This window comes from Chelonia mydas, chromosome 2 (assembly GCF_015237465.2).
Source record: "Chelonia mydas isolate rCheMyd1 chromosome 2, rCheMyd1.pri.v2, whole genome shotgun sequence".
NCBI lineage: Eukaryota > Metazoa > Chordata > Testudines > Cheloniidae > Chelonia > Chelonia mydas.
Window position 1 is genome coordinate 47,410,472 of NC_057850.1, and position 22,434 is coordinate 47,432,905.

General features: G+C 42.8%; 1 protein-coding gene across 3 annotated transcripts in view; it reads left to right on the forward strand.

Annotated features, from left to right (window-relative positions):
• Nucleotides 1-21,457, forward strand: part of RMDN1 (regulator of microtubule dynamics 1) — a 30,905-nt gene extending 9,448 nt beyond the window's left edge. For 2 of the 3 annotated variants that reach the window (XM_007052916.4, XM_043539394.1), the window contains exons 4-10: nucleotides 3,447-3,606; nucleotides 4,384-4,473; nucleotides 5,845-5,900; nucleotides 8,813-8,900; nucleotides 14,496-14,526; nucleotides 18,301-18,434; nucleotides 20,527-21,457. In XM_007052916.4, the coding sequence (XP_007052978.2) occupies nucleotides 3,447-3,606; nucleotides 4,384-4,473; nucleotides 5,845-5,900; nucleotides 8,813-8,900; nucleotides 14,496-14,526; nucleotides 18,301-18,434; nucleotides 20,527-20,565 (598 nt within the window). In that variant the 3' untranslated portion in view covers nucleotides 20,566-21,457. The remainder of the gene's footprint in view (nucleotides 1-3,446; nucleotides 3,607-4,383; nucleotides 4,474-5,844; nucleotides 5,901-8,812; nucleotides 8,901-14,495; nucleotides 14,527-18,300; nucleotides 18,435-20,526) is intronic. The other variant, XM_043539392.1, reaches the window with a different exon arrangement.
• Nucleotides 21,458-22,434: the final 977 nt, after the last annotated feature.

A 22,434-nucleotide genomic window follows, 5' to 3' on the forward strand; every position in this document is an offset into this window, starting at 1 on the left:
AAAGAGGTGGGTGGGAGAGGGGGAAGATTTCGCTAATGGGGGAGAGAGGAACACTTAGAATTCACTAATGGAATCAAGAGGAGTGGGAGAAGATAACCAGTATTTATGTATTATTAAATCAGGGAAAGAGCCCAAACTTCATGTATTGAGGCAAAAATTCTCCCAACTCTGTAGGAGCATTCCTGCTCTTTTTCACTGTACTGCTCATCAGCTCTTTTCTTCTTACTTTTATTTCGCTTCTGCCAAGGAAGGGGTTCTTGACCACAGGGAGTATTGCTCCTGCCCATATGTCTTAGTTGGACAACAAGAAAACAACATTGTGCAGGCTGGGACAGTTTAAAGGAAAAAGCAGAGGACCCTCTGAGGTTTTTCTTCAGAATGCCCTCCTTCAGGGGAAGGGGTGGCTGGCCAGCCATCTCTTTCTTGTGGATTAGATGTACCCCAGGGGCTTTATGGAGGAACCTTGGGAGCTGGGCTGGGTTGTTTCCACCCCATCAGAAAGGGGAAAGGAGTGGTCACAGAGAAACACCAAGTCATAAGGAAGCTGAAAATTCTCTTAGGAGGAATGCACAAAAATTATAGGAACAGCTTGGAGATTGAGTCACTTAGTCCTAAGCTAGGTCAGTACCTAGAGCAGAACTATCCAGTAAACAGATTAGTAATGCCATATTTAATACCTTGCCAGAAAAACATTTTGTATTGAGGTTCTAAACTTAACTATCATTTGTTTGACAATGTGTTAGAAACTGCCTGTTTTTTGACACCCAGCATTCCTATTTCTAGATTCGGCTTCTCTACCCACAGTCTCACAATAATCGCTGACTTTTGAAACGTTCATAAATTGTTATTTAATCTTAGAGTTCAAAATAGAAAACTTTAGGCAGCGTATCAAAACAGAGGAATTGTATTTAACTAACAAACTCATTAATACTGTTATCTTTGTAAAATGCAATCAACACCAATGGCACAATACAAATCTGGGTATATGCAGTCAGGTGACATAGCACTTTAAATTGAAAGTAACTAATAAAGCCTTTCTAATGTTTGTCATTTGGCTGTGCTAGAGAGGATTTTTCCTATTTAGTTATTGGTAACACCTATAAGGGGAATCATTACTCTCCATACTCAGAGTAGCAGAGTCGGTGCCAGAATTCTGTTTTTAGATAGTGATTAAGAAATTTACAAAAATAAAAGGTACACATCTTTTTCTCATTAAAGACATCACCTATACTTTTACATAGTCCCAATCTGATGTTTCACAGAATATGGCTGGCATTCCAGGAAACTATGAAGGTTGCATCAGAGTTGGTTGAATAAGCTGAACAGGACATCTGTCTTGTTCTTAAATTATTGTATGTTATTCCTTCTCTTATAAATTGTTTCTTATATTTTCAATCTGTGCTGTTTCCCACCTTTTATATTATCACATGCTCCCATTGTATCCAGTGCTCACTGAAGTTAACTAGGAACCCACTATTAAATGAGCAGGCTCATTGTGAGGTCACATGCTTAGGAAGAGTCTGTTACTGCCTGCAGTGCTGTTCAATTGTAGGGAAATAATGATAGATTTGGAGAGTAGCTGAATAAGAACAATAATAGGTATGAAAGGTTACCATGTTTATTATAATGTAATATGTCTTCAAAGGTATCTGGTAGGTTCCTTTTGTGTGTTTAAAATATTTCTTCTGGGTATTTATCTACTAGGGTGTCGTCAGGAGGTTGACTTGTAGCAGTTACTAAGATAACTATTAACTCCTTATATGTATAAAAACTGATCTGTAACATTCGCTCTCACTTTGCTTTTGACCTCTTTGACGTGTGCAAGTATCAACATCAGGAAATAAGTGTGAAGTGACCAGTTGTCACTGGGGTTGAAACAGGTTTTTTTCCCATATAATTTTCTAATTTCTTAAAAATGGTCATATTATGTATTGGGGTCGGGGGACTTCAGACCTTTGGAAAACTGGGGCTTCAGAGAAGTCAGGAGCATGCACAACAATGAGCACAATTAGAAAGCGAACAAGAATCACATAATCAGTATGCACTATTATTTGTATAGTATCACCAGTGAACAGGACACTTCACAATAAGTGCATGGTGTCTAACATAATAGAGTTCTCTTCAAGCAATTTATAGTCTAAAGTCACAGCCTGTACAATGCAACACAGCAATCCAAAGTAATGAGTGATACTAAGTTTGAATGCTTCCTGGAACAGGTTTTTAAGAATCTTTTTAAAGAAAGGGATGAATGGCATGAAGGAGGTGAGGGGAGTGTTATAAGAATTTGAGGCAGCATGAAAGGCAGCACACAGGCTAGTGGGTAAAGGAGATGGAGAACAGTTTGAGATGAAGTGCACAGTGACAGTAGAGAGTAGAAGGGGATGGGTGGGTGGGCATAAGAGAAGACATAGGCAGAGTGGACTTTTGGAAGCTTTTGAAAGCATAGCATCTAATTGCAAAGCTGATACAAAGAACAGGGGAAGCTAGAGTAGATACTCAGGTAGGTGGGGTAACATGGTCAGAATGGAGGATAATCTTGACAGCTACATTTTGGATGGCCTGAGTTAGGAAAAGGGAAGGCCAGCAAGGAACAGGTTATGTTAGGTTTTAAAGATAATTGTACAGATTGTATATTTGTTTACTTAAACCGTTAAGTGCATACTACTGTAATTAAAGTGCATATTTTGAATCTGAGTAGTTATAAGAAGGGTAAATACTGCTGTTCTGAGGTGAGCAGGTTTTAAAGGTTGTATGTGCAGCTCATGGAGCCATATAAGTACCAGGCTCTTAGAATAAAAATGAAAAAAAATCCAACTTTAATTTTCATTCTTTGTATTTGTTGTTTTCGCTCTTGGTTTTAGTCAGTTTCACTTGTCCAGGGCTGCAGTGTTTTGAGTTCTAACAAGGTAGGAGACTGTTTATTTGACACAGTCTTTCCACTGAGAGTTTTTAATGAAGCTCTGAAACATTTTTATTTTGAACTTTTGCAAGTGCTTATAGTACAAAACCTATAGCAATATGGTTGATACATAATACTGCATTCGCTGCTGAAACCAACTGAATATTGGAAAACATATAGTCTAGGTCAGAAGTAAATGTTGCTTTCTTTATTTTCCTTCCTGTCTCTTTAGCTTAAAGGTGGTATATGTGAATTTTGCATCAATTTAAAAAAAAAGAAAAGCTGCTTCCTATGGCGCCAATAGGATTATTGCTTCACAGATCAAAAGTGTTGCCAAAGTTTCTTCAGCAAATCTGCTGTGACTGAGATCTCGTATTTGTGACTGAGATCTCAGCTTTTCGTTGCATGTGGTTTAGAATTGCACATAGTACAATATTACCTTAGTGCTAAGCTGAGCAGTGTAGTAAGTGATTGATTTTAGACCTGCACTTGCTTTGTAGACAAGACAAGTTTTAATAATTAATATTTCTGTTATGTTTATAACTAGTGAGGATGCGGAGATACTATGGCGTCTAGCACGGGCCTCACGTGATCTAGCCCAACTCAGTAGCACCTCTGCAGAGGAGAAAAAGCAACTGGTTTATGAAGCTCTTGAATATGCAAAGAAGGCACTGGAGAAAAATGAGTCAAATTTTGCAGTACACAAGGTGAGCCAGTCAAAGTAATTTAATTGAAATGTTGCTATCCACTATCCTGACATCTGTCAGTAGAAACAGGAGTGACTGTGATTTTGCTGTAACCTTTACAGCTATAAGGTTATCTGGCAAACTTGTATGCTGCTTTCTTCAATGCACAATTTGTTAGTTTTTCAGTTGAGACCCAGGAGAATTTGATGACCGCTTTCTAAGAGGACCAGCACTTGGATTCTTGCAGATTAAATCAAACTCTCATATGTAGAAAATGACTGTTGGTTAGCTCTGTCTACAGGACCACAGAGGCAGATGATTGGTCAGAGGTCTTGATGCCTGAACTATTCCCTCTTTATCAGCCTGGAAAGTGCATCACAGATCCATTCTGTTGCCTCTGTGCCATGGTAGTGACTCTGCTGCAAATTCCAAGGGTTCCTGGGTCTGCCCTCCTTTTCTTCTCCTGTTCTTCTCTCCTCAGTAGCCCAGACCCAGACGTTAGGAGAGGAGTAACTAAGTACAATCAGTGTTGCTGCAGTGCAAATTAGTGATAGTGAGGCCCTGGCTCCTCCCATGACTGTGGTCAGCTGTGATGAGGGAATGTTCTTCACACCATTAAAATTATCCATTATAATTACAGTTCTCATAAGCAACCAATAGTGCTAATTAATCAACACTTTAATAAATACTTTTTTTTAAAATGTGAGTAATATTGTTCTGATCACTTGGTGACAATAATTGTATTTTAATTAGCGCTATTAAATATTCTTTTAATGACCTGTTTTGTTTTGAATTTAGTGGTATGCAATCTGCATCAGTGATGTTGGAGATTATGAAGGAATCAAGACTAAAATTGCAAATGCGTATGTTATCAAAGAACACTTCCAGGTATTGTAAATAAGCATTTTTAGTATGATAGTGTCAATATATTTCATTTTAGAACAATGGTTTTCACATGCTGGGTAACAGCCCCCAGAAGGGTGGGTCACCAGCTGTTTTCTGGGGTGGACAATTGCAATTCTGTGTCTGATCTTCCAGTCATACCAGTTTTCTCAGCAACCTGCAAACTGATCCTCAGGCACCAGAAGTGTCAGTGTGGGTTAAAAAAAATAGATAAATGAGGGCAAAATTAGCCCAGCAATTGAAACTTAATCAACAACTCTTTTGCCTGCGTCCCCTTAATAACTTTCTCAGTGGCTCATATGCACATGCAATGAGAGGTGATAAAATACAGTCCTGCAGTAAATTGCATCAGAGCCTTGGCACAGAGAATGTTTTCAGTTGGTTAATTAAAGGCTAGTCTTACCTGCTTGTTGCACTTGGGCTAGGAGAGGAGGTAAGGCCATAAGAAGCATCTTTCCATGCCAGCCTGTATGCAGGGAGCAGGCTAAGATCCCTCCTTGTGTTCAGTTAGTTGTAAAACCTCCACGCCCAAAGTAGTGTAGTCTGCCAGCTATCTGTATCCTGCTCCCTCAAATCAGTTACTGGGTATGCTGCTGTCAGAAGCATGTGCTAGTACGCCACTTCTTTCTAAAAGTTGCAGCAAGTTCCTACTGTTCATCTTCCAGAGGCACCTAGTGATGTCTGTCACGTTCTGGGATGCAATCCAGATCAGCGAGGGGTTGTGTCACCGCCTTTCCTGTAACTCTGGGTGCCTGAGATGCCCTGCTGCTGTGGGTCATGACCTGAGTGCTAGCAGACAAGTATGCAGGTCACATGAAAAATATATCTTTGTGTAGCTGTGGGTATTGTGTTCTTCAGTTGCTTTCCAGTAAGATAAAAAAATCTCTAAATGGAAGGTGAGGACTGTTGAACCCTATATGAGCTTCTGAAACAAGTAGAGTGTATATATAGGCTTGACCTTTGCTATTGCAAAGTGAGTATATCATCTTAGAATGGTCTTTGGCTGCTGAGTGTCATCATGGGCTCTTTCAGTGGAGATTGTAGCTACTGAAGGACAAATATTGGAGAAAATACAGCACAATAAAGACCTGCTGAGGCATCACATGATTTTACTTGCTGTCAGAAGCTGTATCAAAACCTGAACGTACTGACATGATCAAACACTTGAAAAAAGGCTTTTTAGACATAAAGATAAGGAGCTCAGATTAGATTGTGAATAACAAATACTGTACCTCCCTGCGGTTGTTTGCATTTCACACTGATGAAATAGAAGGAGACAACTATGGGTGCATTTTTTGGTGTTCTTAAGCCAGATCTGGTGAAACAATCTTTTACATCTCCTCTTTTTTTTGCTAGAAAGCCATTGAACTGAATCCTAAAGATGCTACCTCAATTCACCTTATGGGCATTTGGTAAGACTGATAATTTCTTCAAACCAGAGTTAGCCTGTGACAAAAAAGAAAAGCCTCTAGCACTTTTATTTGTAGGTGGAATATAAAATGTTTGAGCAATGTTAAATGACTTGCAGAAATGCGTAGAGCAGCTAAATGACTTGAAATCCACTCATGAAAATCTTTTGAAAGTTGTCCTGAGTTATTTGAAAGACTCTGGCCATCCAAGTTTTAATATAACTCAGAAGGTGAAACTAACTGCTCAGTGACCTTGTTTTAGTTCTAGTTCATTGGAATGCAGAAGAATAAGTTGCAGTCTTCAGTTTATTTTCACAGCAGGCACCAGAAATTGAGGACACTATTTAATAGAGTGTTTCTGAGTGTCTGCCTCAGAGGTGTTGGGAGTGTCAAACTCATAGTGCCTTTTGCCATTGACTTCAAAAGAGACAGAATTTAAAATTTAAATGTATGCTATGAATTAAGGTGCTTGCGAAGATTGATGTGAGGGCAGATAGAACGGATTGATATTCTGAAACAAAAAACGTACATTGTCATGCTATCTAAATATGCTATTACATTTTTAAGAACTCTCTGAATTTTTATTTATTTTAGCATTAATATGAGTCTGAAAATGTAGAAGGAATGAGAATCAATCTGATTGTCACTGCCCATCATTGATGAATGGGAGGTGAAGAGCTGGGAATTTAACTTTAGTACAAACACCACGTGTTGTGCAGAAGCACCTTGGCTGGACACCTGGCACCTTTTCTCTGTCAGTGAGTGTGTGTACACTAGATGCATCAGTCAGAGGAAAGCATAAGAGAGAGAAGCTGTGAAGGAAAGAGAGAGAGAGAGCTAGCCTGAGAAACACAGGAGACAGAAAAAATCCATTCTACCAGAAAAATCTGGGCCAGCTGTGACCTGTATAGCCACATGGGGGCTCCCTTTCCCTATTCCCATTGTGTCAGTGCTTTTTCTGAAATGTTCTCACACAATATTGAAAGCTTGTGGCATGTTTTGAGTCCAGATGCAGCGCTTCCTCCTTTTTCTAGATCTCTCAGAGAGCCCAAAGCCACTTCAGCACTGTACAAGAAATCTTTAGAATGCCATAGTATGTCTACAGTGAAAAAACCCACCAGCGAGCGTGAGTCACAGCCTGGGTCAGCTGACTTAGGCTCACGCTACTGAACTAAAAATACCAGTATAGACATTTCTGCTGGAGTGGGAGACTGGGATCTGAGATTCACCCCTGTTACAGTGTCTCAAAGTCCAGGCTCCAGCCTGAACAGGAATATCTACAGTGCTATTTTTAGTCCCACCGCATGAGCCCCACAAACCTGAGTCAGTTGACCCAGGCTCCTGAGTCTTGGGTTTGTTTTTTTATTTTTCTGTGTAGACGTACCCACAGAAGATGATGAAAGTGAAGAAGATAAGATGGGATTTGTAGAATCAGTGCCAAGCCCACCAATTGTTCCTTGCAAAGGCTTATTTCTGGTCTCCCTTGGGAACCTAACAAGCTCCGGCTTTCCACCCTAAGTTTTTTATGATCTTTCCCTGCTTGCCTTTCCTAAGTTACAGCCTGTCTGCACCACTAGCTCCAAAGTAGTCTGACTTCCTGGAGTAGTCTGAGAACTTATTTTTCTGGGAGCGGAGGCAGCAACTGTTGCCAGCAGGCCAGCTCTGAGGCAGCCTCTTGTCATTCAGACATCTAGAAGTGGTAGGGATTGCCCAGCGTGAGCCCCCTGAGCCCGACTCAGTTGACCCAGGAAAACTGTAGGGAAAAGCTGAGAAGAGGGAATTGTGTGTCACTACTTGGGTAGTGAAGTACTGCCGAATTGTATCATTTTTGTTCTGAGAGTTGGGAGTCCCTACATTCCTATCACATTGGGATTAAAAATCTCAGTAAATTATTGGATCAGTTCCTTCCTCTCGCTCCCCTTCTCTTTCATCCTGCACTGGCATCACAAATGTTTGCCAACAGCATTCTACCAAGGCTTTGCTACTGTACCCCATTTGGGTGTCTACTTTCCAACACTCAGGCTTAAATAAGTTTCTAGACCTTTACCACACCTGTTCCCTCCCCCTCCCCCAGAAATCAGGCTGCATGTTCATATGAGGAATTTCAAACATTGTTTTCTTAACAAATCAAGGCTAATCGTGTCAGATGTGTTTCTGGAATATGGTGTTACAAACTTTATCAATATTACATATGCTGCACTTTACATGTTTAAAACACTTTACAAATGTTAATCGTTACAGCTTCCCCATGGGCAAGTAATGACTATTTCCATTCTGCAAATGGGGAAAGTGAGGTAAGGAACAGGGACTTAATCAACTGGCGGAGCCAGGATTAGAACTCAGGAGTTTGACTCGTAGTCCTGTACTCATGGCTGTAGAACATATAGGCTCTCAAGAGTACTATTGTTTTGGGGTTTTTTTAATTAAGTAATCAAGAGGAGCAAGCTAATGTTTAGGTCAGGCTGACATTCAGTTTTATATGGTTATTACAAGAATTTTCAAATGCATACAGTATATGGTTAAATTACTGTAGTAAAAGCCATAAGTCTGGATCTGGATGGCGTGATAGCTTTAACTACTTGATTTTTCTCAGTAAAATCAAGCTATAGGCTATATTGTAAACTTTGTGCTAAAAGTTGGGTTTTTATCTTTATTATGCAGTAGCGATTAGCAGCGATGGAGGCGCTAAACTTCTTTAGCAGAGTGGTTATGTCTTCTACAACAATTGTTTCAATTTATTTTTAATTTAAGTATCTTATTGTGATTACTCATTCAAAGACCAAATAATATCATTGCAGTTATTCACAATTGTGGGTTCTTGGCAGGATGACAAACTTTGACATTTCCCAAAAAGTATGAACCTCAAAATAAAGGAGACATGTGAAATATATAAAACCTTTTTGCATTTGCTCCAGGTGTTACGCATTTGCTGAAATGCCATGGTACCAAAGCAAAATAGCGGCAATGCTATTTGCAACACCACCAACCTCCACCTATGAAGAGGTACTATATGCAAATACTTGTTCCCCATAGACTTTTCTTAGCAAAAATGAGATGCCACTAATACAGGGGAGGGCAAATTTTTTGGCCTGAGGGCCACATCGGGGTGGGGAAATTGCTTGTAGGGCCATGAATGTAGGGTTGGGGTGTGGGAGGGGCTGCGGTGTGCAGGAAGGGGCTCAGGGCAAGGGGTTGGGGCATGGAGTGCGGGGGGGGCTCAAGGAAGGGGATTGGGGTGCAGGAGGGGGTGCACAGTGTGGGAGGGGTCTCAGGGCAGTGGTGCAGGGAGTGGTGAGGAGTGCAGGAGGTGGCTCAGGGCAGGAGGTTGGGGTGCAGGGTGTGGCGGGGCCTCAGGGTTGGGGTGTGGCGGGGGTTCGGGGCAGAGGGTTGGGGTGCAGGAAGGGTGCGGCAGGGGGCTCAGGGCAGGGAGTTGGGGTGCAGGAGGGGTTCGGGGTGCGGGCTCCAGCCCGGCACCACTTACCTGGAGCGGCTCCGGTGTGGCAGCAGCGCGCACCAAGGCCAGGACAGGCTCCCTGCCTGCCTGCTCCGGCCCCGGTCCCCCCGCTGCTCTGGGAAGCAGCCGGCACCATGTCCCTGCAGGCCCTGGGGAGGGGGCGCAGAGGGCTCTGCGCTCCTATGGGTACCTCCCCCGAAACTCCCATTGGCCAAGGTTCCCCGTTCCCGGCCAATGGGAGCTTCGGGGGAGGTACCCACAGGCAAGAGCAGTGCGTGGAGTCCTCTGCCCCCCTTTCCCCAGGAGCCGCAGGGACGTGGTGCCGGCCGCTTCCCGGAGCAGCCTGGGGCCCACGGCAACACGGGGGTGGCAAATTCACAGGCCGGATTCAAAGCCCTAAGGGGCCAGATCTGACCTGCAGGCCATAGTTTGCCCACCCGTGCACTAACGTACTAGTAATAATTGTACTAATAAAGCTCACCTTCCAGAAGTGCTCAGAATGCTGAACAATACAGATGCAGTCATATACAAAATTGTACTGATGGATTAAATATAGATTTGGAGCTGATGAAGTCGACTTGTTAGAAATATGCAAGATTCCATGTGAAAAAAACAAACATTAATTTGTTTCTTCTCAAGTCAGGCCTTGCCTAGAACAGTCACAAAGTGACTAATGACATTATTTTCTAACAAATATCCTTTTGGATTGTGGGGCTCTGAAAGCTTGATATTAGGTCAATAAGAAATACATGCAGAGACTACGGTGAGAGCCTCCAATTTATTTTCCATTGATGACATACAGTAAAAAGGAGTTATCTTAGTTCATTAATCTATTGAACCACCTTCTCTCAAATGTGGATGATTTAATGAGAGATACATACAAGGGGCAGCTGAGAATTAACCCCCAAACCTCCACATAGCACATAAAGTGGTGCATACTCAGAGACACATTACCATTAGGACAGACCACAGATAATTGTCTGGCTAGGTTCCAATGCAGCTCTCTTCAGCATGATATCTGAACACCTACATATTATTTGACATGATACTTAGTATTTTTATTTTTATTTTCATTTCCTTCTATGAAAATAAAATACTTCCCTCTGATTTTGTCATTTTTCATAAGCAAATATTTTCTCTTTAACTACTTGAGTTTTCCTCCAGATTGAACTTGAGGTATCTTTGTCCTCCACGGTCATGTGATTTTTGTTTTTTATATCATATTTTATTATACACATGTAAAGGTGCCCGTCTTAATAAGATCTCAGAACCAGTATTATTTCTCTCCTACCATTTTTTTTTTTTTTTTTTTAATGTATGAAGAAACTGAGGTCCGGAGAGTTTGTGACTTGCCCGAGGCCACACGGGAAGTCTGTGTCATAACCAGGACTACATCACAGTTCTCCTAACTCCTGGAGCTTTTAAGTACTAGAGCACGTTGCCTGCTGTGTAAGGGCTTGCCCACACAAAGAGTGTGCGACAAGCTGGAATATAAATACACCTTACACTTGCCTGAGATGCCCTACGCGTCTGTGTGGAGCGTGCGGCCCTGCACTAGAAGTTGCCTACTTCAATTTCAAAGTGGGGTAGATCAAAGGGAATTTTTCATACACAGCAAGTGTCCACACAGACAGTATGTGGCAGGTTAGTACAAGGTAGATTTGCTCCCCGGTTTGCTGTGGACTAAGTATTCATACAGACAAGCCCTCTTGTACTTAGTATAGTGGTGGCAGAATTGTTTTCAGCCTAATCCAACCAGAAAGTATCTGTGGCTAGCTTTTTTTTTTCTATTCAACTATATAACTTTGGTCAGAGTTAGCTTAGGGATCCCCAAAAAACTATTAAATCACACAAAATGTATTACATTTTTAGTTGAATAATTCAGTTTTGAAAACCCTATCAGGCCTTGCTCTTAGTAAACAAATCTAAATTCCTGCAGCTGTGTTCAGGTTTTCTGTTGGAACAGGCAGAATTTAGGCCGTAACCTCTACTAAATACTGTCTCCTCCCTCCCCACCCCCCACCCCCCAAAAAAAAAGCACTAGGAAAGCAGCTGCAAGAGATTTGCTGCCTTGCAGAAAGCTAATTTTTGTTGCTTGAGTTCTAATTGGAAAAGCAAATAGGCTTTTGCAACTGAAAATGAAGCTTATAAAGTGGCCACTAAATCTCACTCCTCAGAAGAATAAATCCAAAATGTTAACCAGGATTTCATAGTATTGCTGAATTCTGCAAAACCAGGCACTGGGTTTTGTAGTGCTTTAAAAATGAATAGAGTGTTAAGTATGTTTCAACGTCAACCCCACCCTCACTGATGTCAGCATGTTGCTGAAAATAGATTTCTGCAACAGCAGCACAAAGAGCGTTTTGTGGATGCTTAGCAGCTTTTTCAAAAACAGTTTTTAGAAGTACTTTCCCTGTAGGTCATTAACAATGAGCAAACGTACTTAGTATGTGATGGCTGTTTATTAAATGAGATAGTGGTTCAGTCTAACAAGGTAATAATTAGTGCCAACAGAAGTTGTGGTGAGGTGCTAAGCCAAGGAATAAATGGATGTGTAGACAGAATTATTCTCAAACCATTAGGGTTGGAGCACGGGAGTGTGATAGGGTGGAGAAGCTTGTATGGTCACTATCAGTGTTGATCCTGTTGTATGTGTACGGAGGACTTTGGTCTTCAATGCTGTCAACTTGGTACTTTTAAAAGCATTGTTCTGAGTGGTGACTTTAAAAACAAATATACATCTAGAACAGGGGAGGGCCAACTACATCCCGCAGGCCGGATCCGGCCCGTCAGGGTTTTCAATCCGGCCCACGGGATTGCCAGCCCCGTGGCGCAGAGGGGCTAAGGCAGGCTCCCTGCTTGCCCTGGCCCTGTGCCGCTCCTGGAAGCGGCCGGCACCATGTACTTGCGGCCCCTGGGGGAGAGGGTGGCAGTCACTGCACCCCACAGCTCCCATTGGCCAGGAACGGGGAACGGCGGCCAATGGGAGCTTCGGGGCTGGTATCTGCAGGTGAGGGCCGCATGCAGCGGAGCTGCCTGCCCTGCCCCACCCCACCCCACCCCACCCCCAGGAGCCACTGCCGGACATGCTGGCCACTTCTGGGAATGGCTTGGGGCCAGGGCAGGCAGGGAGTCTGCCTTAGCCCCGCTGCACGCTGCTGCCACCCCAGAGCCGCTTGAGGTAAGCGGCGCTGGGCCAGAGCCCACACCCAGAACCCCTCCTGCACCCCAACCCCTGCCCTGAGCCCCCTGCTGCACCCCTCCTACACTCCAGCCCCTTGCCCTGAGCCTTTTCCTGCATCTTGCACCCCAACCCTTGCCCCAGCCCTACATTCATGGCCCTGCATATAATTTCCTCACCCAGATGTGGCCCTCCTGCCAAAAAGTTTGCCCGCCCCGATCTAGAATATATTTTTTCAGATGTTCTTATGACTGATCTCAGGACATAAGAACGGCCATACTAGGTCAGACCAAAGGTTCATCCAGCCCAGTATCCTGTCTACCGCCAGTGGCCAATGCCAGGTGCCCCAGAGGGAGTGAACCTAACAGGTAATGATTAAGTGATCTCCACACTCTGACAACAGAGGCTAGGGACACCATTCCTTACCCATTCTGGCTAATAGCCATTAATGGACTTAATCTCCATGAATTTATACAGTTCTCTTTTAAACCCAGTTCTCTTCACAACCTCCTTAGGCAAGGAGTTCCACAGGTTGACTGTGCGCTGTGTGAAGAAGAACTTCCTTTTGTTTGTTTTAAACCTGCTGTTTGTTTTGAACCTGCTGCCCATTAATTTCATTTGCTGGCTCCTAGTTCTTATATTATGGGAACAAGTAAATAACTTTTCCTTATTCACTTTCTTCACACCACTCATGATTTTATGTACCTCTATCATATTCCCCCTTAGTCTCCTCTTTTCCAAGCTGAAAAGTCCTAGCCTCTTTAATCTTTCCTAATATGGGACCTGTTGTAAACCCCTAATCATTTTAGTTACCCTTCTCTGAACCTTTTCTAATGCCAGTATATTTTTTTTTGAGATGAGGGGACCACATCCGTACGCAGTATTCAAGATGTGGGCGTACCATGGATTTATATAAGGGCAATAAGATACTCTCCATCTTATTCTCGATCCCTTTTTGATGATTCCTAACATCCTGTTTGCTTTTTTGATTGCCGCTGCACACTGCGTGGACGTCTTAAGAGAACTATCCATAATGACTCCAAGATCTTTCTCCTGATTAGTTGTAGCTAAATTAGCCCCATCATATTGTATGTATAGTTGGGGTTATTTTTTCCAATGTGCATTACTTTACATTTATCCACATTAAATTTCATTTGCCATTTTGTTGCCCAATCACTTAGTTTTGTGAGATCTTTTTGAAGTTCTTCACAGTCTGCTTTGGTCTTAACTGTCTTGAGCAGTTTAGTATCATCTGCAAACTTTGCCACTTAACTGTTTACTCCTTTCTCCAGATCATTTGTGAATAAGTTGAATAGGATTGGTCCTAGGACTGATCATTGGGGAACACCACTAGTTATTCCTCTCCATTCTGAAAATTTACCATCCATTCCTACTCTTCGTTCCCTGTCTTTTAACCAGTTCTCAATCCATGAAAGGATCTTCCCTCTTATCCCATGACAACTTAATTTACATAAGAGCCTTTGGTGAAGGATCTTGTCAAAGGCTTTCTGGAAATCTAAGTATACTATGTCCACTGGATCCCCCTTGTCCACATGTTTGTTGACCCCTTCAAAGAACTCTTAACAAATTAGTAAGACATGATTTCCCTTTACAGAAACTATGTTGACTTTTGCGCAACTGTTTGTTTTTCTGTGTGTCTGACAATTTTATTCTTTACTATGGTTTCAACTAATTTGCCCGGTACTGTAATTGTCAGGATCCCCTCTAGAGCCCTTTTTAAATATTGGCATTACATTAGCTACAGTCCAACTTTGTGGTAGTTAAATATATATTATAAGGCTCTTTGTCTCTGTGTTCTGTTGACAATAGATAACCAACAGTATCTCAATTTAAAAAAAAAACAGCCTTCTTGTACAGGTGGGTGTTCTCAGGAATAAATTGATTCTGTGGATTTAAAGTCATTCAACATTGCAATACTAACTTAGACCCTTATCTTTTCCAGGCCCTAAGTTACTTTCACAAGGCTGAAGAAGGTAATTTTTGTATAGTTTGTTTGTAGTAGAATGAGTCTCTTGCCCTCGGTGATCCAAAACAAGCAAGCAAATTCCCAGGGGTTAAAGATGTAGTAGCATATGTACTGTTGAAACATAGGTTCAAGGTCCCTGGCCACACCACTCAGCTCATTAGACCTAAGTTATATGGCAAGCTCTTCCCCCTCCCCGCCCTTGTGCAGCAGAGCTGTGGTGAATTATGATGTGAGGATTTTAACCAATTGCAAAGTTATTCATTAGCCTTCAATTTGATTGAACTGTTTCTAAAAATGAACTATATAGTGAAATGTGTGCATGCCACTTGTAGCAATGCAGTATTTCCAGTTCTATACGGCCTTTCCAGTGGGCAACATTTGAAAAAGCAGAGAACCAGTTCAGACAGTTTTTCCTTCTTACTCATGAGTAGAGCTGCTTGGGGGGAAAAAATCAGTAAAAAGTCTTCTTTTTTGACCAGCTCTACTTGTGCATGAAGTGAATTAGGAATTGCATTGCTGAATTACCAGAAGCTGAATGAAAACTTTTCCTTTCCTTGCTTAAGGGTCAGCTTAAATACAACTGGGAACAAAGAGAGTCTCGTGACAAAAGGAAATCTTTTTGAATTCCCCCCACACCTGACGTGGAGAAACAGTGGCTGGGCCCCGAGAGGGAATGATTTACCCAGTACAACCTGACTAGCAGCTGCTGAATTGTAGCTTGCCCAGCTGCAGCTAATTTAATCTGGGGCTTCTTTGAAAACGTCTTTCCACCACAGCTAGCATGACAGGACACTGACACCCCCATTTAACTAAAATACCCCCCCTCAAAATTAAAAATATCCCTGAGAAAAATCAGCCAACCAACTTAAACAAAACGAAAATATCCCACAGAGGCTTTTTACCCCCAAAAGAGAGGCAAGCCAGAACCACTAGAGACTCCACTATTGCTATCTTACGTAGAACACATTAATACTACAGTGATGGGCAGCAGCAGAAACCCCTAAAATAGATTATAGATAAAGCACTGAATTAGAAGCCTGTGAGAGAGTTAGTACAGGCAGGACAATGTGATGGTGGATGCACAATTTTAGCAAGAAAATACCAAGAGCTGGCTATAAAGAGAATTTGGTTGTTTTTAAGTAATTGAGGGAAACTCTGTCCTGTGTTAAGGTTGGTGCCTGTTAGAATGCTTAAAAGATAAGCTTTATCTTCTGTTTCTCTACTGTTTGACCTGCCATTTTAGCCAGTTAGCCTGTAACTTGTCTCCCCTCTCCAAGGGTCTGTCTGCACCGCAATGTAAGCTCAGGGTTAGTAGAACTCGGTGTCAGACCTTGGCTTTGTTAACCTAGGGCTTGAGTGTCTATACAGATTTATAACCCCAGGCTAGGAATTGTTGATCCCTGGGTCCTAACCTGTGTGGGCCGGAGTCCAGCTGCCCATATTCCAGCCTTCCTAGCACCATCCCAAAATGTGGCCACTCTGGCCCTTTGTTCATGGTCCAGTGTGGGAAAACTTGACTGTCCAGAGGACAAAGAAAGTGAGCTCATGGGATTGCGGGATACTGTTGGCAGACTCCCAAACCATGAGTCCAGTGGGGCTGCATCCATGTAGCAAAGCAATAGGGTTGGCTTGAACCCTGAGTCCTGGCTTGACTCAGGTTTGGACCCTCACCCCCATGGGTTCTTGGGACCCTCGATCCAAGCGTTGGGTTAGCACGATCTGTGTGTAGACAGAAGGTGGGTTAGGTTTAAGCCTGAGTTTGAACCCTGGATTTATATTGCAGTATAGAGGTACCCTAGCTGTCTATTCAGTTTAACTTTGTGTGCAGATGCTAAGACCTGCAGGAGGGAAGGTACTTAGAAGTTGCTGAATTGTGTGTCTCACCCTCACCTTACCACAGCTGAAGTCCAACTCCAGCTCTGAGAGAAGATCTGAGTAGTCTTGTGATAGTTCTTGTTGTTATGCTGTCCTCGTTCTGGATAAATCTCCCTGTTACTGCCTCCTGGCTCTTGTCCATTTAAAAGACCAAGCACAGGAAACTGACTGAATTCCCCTTAGTGCAGAAACAGAACAGAGAGACAGGACGAAGACAAAAAAGAGGATGTAGAGAAGCTGAAATGCAGAATGTGAGCGTGTTTTTTTGGATTTGCATGACACAAACAAGGATTTATGTAGTAGTCTGACAAAGTTAAATTACATGCCCATGTAATTTACTGTGTGTGGGTCCCTATCATATGTTTATAATCAGTAGGAAGAAGCATATCATTCAGTACTGCATGTTTGATACATGGCATCTTAGGTTTTTCCCTTTGAGTTGCTTTTTATTAATTCAAGCTCACGGAAAGGCTCATTGTCTGAAAAAGGTATAGGTATGTCAGCAAACATCATTGACCTCAAATAAGCAAAACTTGTACTTGCAGCTATGGAGTTCAGTTTTGAAATTTGGGCCTTGTCAAAGAAAAATAAGAATGAGGAGAATTTTTAAACTTTTAAAAAGGAAGCCTGGCAAATATGAAGTGACTTTTTGATGAAAGTAAGAATAAGGCAGGCAGCAGGTCTGGTGGTTAGAACAGGGAACTGAAGAAGAACATCCTGGTTCTATTCCAAAGCCTGCTGCTGACTTGCTGTGTGATCTTAGGCAAGCTAACCCTTTCTACCTATTTCCCCATTTTATAAGGTGATGTTTGCCCGTTAGAGGAAAGGTGCCTACAGTGGATGCCTCTTAATAGCAATCCCGATATTAACAATATCTGGTTAATAGCAACATTTGGCTGAGAACCAATTCTGTCCCACTGATGTTAATTTTGATAGGATTTGGATATTGGTCACAGGGATGCCTCTTATTAACAACTTGTTGACATGCCTTCCCTGGAGGCAGCCCCACAAACATGCCTGCAACTGGGAGGGGAGGAGGGCTGCGGCCCTCTTGCTGGGGCTTTCCATGAGGAGCGGGAGCACCAGGGGCCCACAGGGCTGCACTCTGCCTCTCTGTGCTCTGCAGCCTGCGCCCTGGCATGGCAGTGGGATCATGGGCTCAGCAATTCCTTCCCAGGCTGCAGCCTTACAAACCCTGCCCTCAGCCTCCCCTCCCAGCCACAGGCAAGTGTGCCGGGCTGCAGGGGAGAGGTACCATGCATGTCTTGGTGCTTCCTACCCTGGCTGCAGCCCAGCCGGCAGGTTTGTGGGGCTCCAGCCAGAGAAGCAATCCCAGTACTCCTTGCTCTGGCTGCAGCCCTGCAAACCTGCCTTCCATTTATTGGCAACCTCTGGATAATAGAGACTTTTTGCTGAGAACCAAGAAGTTATGAATAAGCAGAATCTACTGTAATTTGTTGAATGTCATTATTATTCCCTCCCTGTATGATACTTGGAGAAAACACTTTCTGCCCAGAAAGCTTATGTTGTAAAGTCTATGGCCCAAATAGACACTGCACAGACATTAATTTGCATATCAATGACAATTAACTGAAATGGCTGCAGAATTTGGGTCTGTTGGGCACCAGAGTACGCAGGGCCCAGCACAGCAAATGAAAACTTTACATTTGTCCCAGTGTCAACGGTTTGCTCCTCTTTGAGCCAAAAATATAACTGCATTAAGTAGTTTGAAAGTGTAAATATTTCAGCAATTCACAATATATAGTGGTCTGGATTGTATGCCATGCTCACTACAGTTCTCATTTAAAGCGAGAAAGAATGTCTCAAACCAGTGCACAATTGCTTTTTGTCTAAAATCAATATAATGAGGCAAAAATATCTTTCACTCTTCTGTCACTTTATACAGCTGATCCAAACTTCTACAGCAAAAACTTGCTGCTTTTGGGGAAGACATACTTGAAGTTAAAAAACAAAAAGATGGCCCTCTTGTGGCTAACAAAAACCAGGGATTATCCGGCACATACAGAGGAGGATAAACAGGTAGGAAAAGTAATATAAGAACTGTCAATGTAAGTATGTGGAAACCAGCATGCATGGCACTTTGGTGGCTGAACATCTGTAAAAATAATTTGACTAAATTGTAGTTCTGGAACTACTTTTGGATCCCATTCAGGCACCAACGAATCGTAATGCGTTAATAACCACATTTCTCTGAATCTTTGCCTCTCCGACCCAGTAATCTATTAAAATGAAAAAAATGAGATTTTATGGTATTAAAACTTGTCCAACCTTACTGTCCTATGCTTATGCTCAAATAAATTGGTTAGTCTCTAAGGTGCCACAAGTACTCCTTTTCTTTTTGCGAATACAGACTAACACGGCTGTTACTCTGAAACCTGTTCTATTATAAATACCCAAGTTTTTGTTGGAGCTGAAGAGACACTAGGATTCAAGAGTTTGTCAGAGAACGTACTACCAGTAGGTATACATAAAAGTGTTCAGCTACGAAAGATAATTCTGATAACAGGATTATCTCCTCAGGGCTCCAGGCAGCGTCTTATCTAGCAAACTCGTCTTTAAAAATAGACATATCCTTCCCGCACTCCCCTCCTCCCACCCAAAAACCCACGACAGCTACCGAGAACTGTAAAGCTACATTCACTTAACTGTGCAAACAGGATTCATCACAGAACAACCAAGTAGTGGGGCATTTTGAACAGGGAGCCTCTTGCAGAAATCTAATTTACAAGCAAAAAACAAATTTCCTTTTCTACTGGAGGCTCTCTGTCTCTGATATATAATGAGTCTTGTTTAGTACTTAGCTGGTATCTGCAGGGAGAGCCTACTGTGTCTAGATAAGCTTATTTGTCTCTAACCTGAGTCACGGCACTCAGGACCTGTTGTCCCTATGTCATCTGAGGAAGCACTGACATTTCAATAAAAAGAACAGGAGTACTTGTGGCACCTTAGAGACTAACAAATTTATTTGAGCATAAGCTTTCGTGGGCTACAGCCCACTTCATCAGATGCATAGAATGGAACATATAGTAAGAAGATAGATATACATACAGAGAACATGAAAAGGTGGAAATTGCCATACCAACTCTAAGAGGCTAATTAATTAAGATGAGCTATTATCAGCAGGAGAAAAAAAACTTTTGTAGATAATCAAGATGGCCCATTTCAGACAGTTGACAAGAAGGTGTGAAGATACTTAACATGGGGAAATAGATTCAATTTGTGTAATGACCCAGCCACTCCCAGTCTCTATTCAAGCCCAAGTTAAGAATAAATGGACACACATCTGATATCAGGAATCATAACATTCAAAAACCAGTGGGAGAACACTTCAGCCTCTCTCGTCACTCAGTAGCAGACTTAATGGTGGCAGTTTTGCAACAGAAAAGCTTCAAAAACAGACTCCAACAAGAAACTGCTGAACTGGAATTAATTTGCAAACGAGATACCATTAACTTAGGCGTGAATAGAGACTGGGAGAAATGTCAGACTCAGAAGTTAAAAGTTGTGAACACAGTTTATTCCACAGTGCGCAACAAATTGCCACATGACCATGTAATGCTGCAAGCAACTACTAGTGTAAGTCTAGCTTCTTATAGCCAGGGTTACTAAAATATTGAATGATGGAGTGGCAGGCCCTGAGTCCTAGAAACACAGCTGACCTCACAAACTTGCACATTAGCTGTTCGTTGGCTCTGAAACGTCTGACTTAGTTACTGTCAGTGATGGGATAACAGATCCACCTGGTGCTGTTTTATTATGGCAGTTCCTATAAGTAAGTGCTAATTGTTTCTGCTGTTGTGCATTTGACTTAAATACAATGAAGAGAGTTAGTGTATAGTAAATGAATGTTTAGAGAGGAAGTACTGCAGGTAAGGGACTAGGCCGGGAATCAGCAGAGGTCGAAGTTCCATTCATGGTTGTGCTATGAGGGGGTCCAGTATGATACTGAGTAAATCACTCAACTTCTATACCCTGGTTTCTACATCTTTAAGAAAACACTTGTCTTACAGGGGAATTGTGAGGCCCTTGGATACTATGGGCATAAGTGCTATAGGAAAGCCTGTAAATAATAGTATTGTTTTGTTCACCACCACATTTTTTTAAAATTTAGGTACAAAAAGAAGCTGTGGAATTACTCAATTCTATATGACAAGAACTAAACTATTAAGAAGAAACTACATTAAATGTGACTAAAGCACAGGACAAAATACCCAGCGCTTGTTCTACTGTGGCTGTTATTAAAATTGAACTTAATGTCACCTTACCACTGTATATCTTTACTAAAAAGCTGTTTTCAACTACTAGATACATATGATGTAAACTGTAGAAGAATGTAATTTCTATAAAAAGATATACTGAACAGCAAGAAACTGTTCTCAAACTGTGCTCTGCAGAATGACTCATTGTTCTCAGAATATAGTGGGGAAATTTCATTTAATATTTGGCTAGGTGCTGCATGGACAGACATAGATGTTATCTCTGCTGATGCATGTGGGCACACAGGCCTAAGAAAACCTACAGTATATGAAGTATGGAAGAGAAACAATCAGATATAAAATGTGTATAAAATTGAGTAAATACTAATTTTCCCACAGCTCTGTCATCATATGGTAGCTTACTGTCCGTGGCCCTCTCAAAGTGAGGGGAGGGAAGAAACTAATAGCCTTACATGCATCAGGAAGGACATTTCTAGGCATGGTGTGGAAGAAAGCATTAAGCATGAGCCTCTCATGACCTTGGTGCTTGCGAGGAGGAAGGAGCTGGAAGAAGCACAATGATGAAGAGGCAAAAATGGATAATGAAGAGAACAGAATTGTGAAGGGCTTTGAGAATGGTCCACTGAATAAAAGAACTGGAGAAGCACTGACAAAAGCTTGTACATGTCTCAGGGGGACCTTAGATTTAACCTATTTGATTATGTTCCCCACTGTACACCTCCGCTTTTGCGCATCATGCCCATCCAGTACAAAAACCCTGGTTTTGACTCAAAATTCAGTGTATCATATGTTTAGTTTTTTTGTACTAAAAAAAAATATGACTAACATTTGTCTGGGACCTTTTGTACCCAGTGAGGTGTGAGAAAGGGTTTTGGTTTTTGAGAATCAGGCAGTTGAAGCATTTGGTCCTGGGGAGGGAAAGTATCACACCATCCGCTTACTCAGCCCTGTGTACCACTCACACCAAGTGGTGGAACTTGTTGCCACCTAACGAAGGTGCTGAATTCTGGTCACCAGTCTGAAGGTTCCAGCGGCTGCTGGGTTGCTCTCCCTGGAAGGGGTGGAGTGGGGGGTAGGGCCAGGGGCAGCAGGGTGTCAGTGATGCAGCCCTTGGGCCAATGTACTAGTCCTCGTGTGGCCCTCCTGGTGATTTGAGTTTGAGATTCCTGGTCTAGTCCCTCACTTCAGGGGCAAGTTGCAGTCTGTATTGACTATGCACCTCCACAGCCAGGTGCAGTGCAAGGGGGCAGACTGAGGCCCTCCCACCCGCTCCTCTGGGTCCCAACCCTGGGACCCTCTAGCTCCAGCCTCTCTGCCCGCCTTCTCTCCCCTTGTCTGCCTATGATCCCTGGGCCGCTTCCCTGTGGCCCTTTCTGGCAGGGGCCTGCAGCCTAGCAGGTAACAGGCCAGAGATCCCCCTCCACTCCCCTGAGCCTGCCCAGCACCGCTCTATCTCAGGTGCTATCCCAGGGAGCCAGTCCTTCTCCCTTGCTTGTCAGGGAGAGACTCCCCTCTACTCTGTTGGGTAGCTCCTTAGATCTGGGCTGTCCCACCAGCTGGCTCCTAACAAGCCTCACCCTAATTAGCTGCAGGTCTCCACAGCCTCCCTGGCTGCTTCTACCCCACCCCCTGCTGGAGTGGGCCGCCTGCACCACTACAGTCCCCCTCTGCATCCTGGACTTTTAAACCTTTAACTTTCATTCCTCTCCCTGGTTTTTTCATTTATTGTGTCAAGCACTCCCTTGCACCTGGGTTCAGTGACTTCTCCCCTTCGGCCGAGGTGGTGGGCCTTATTACCACAA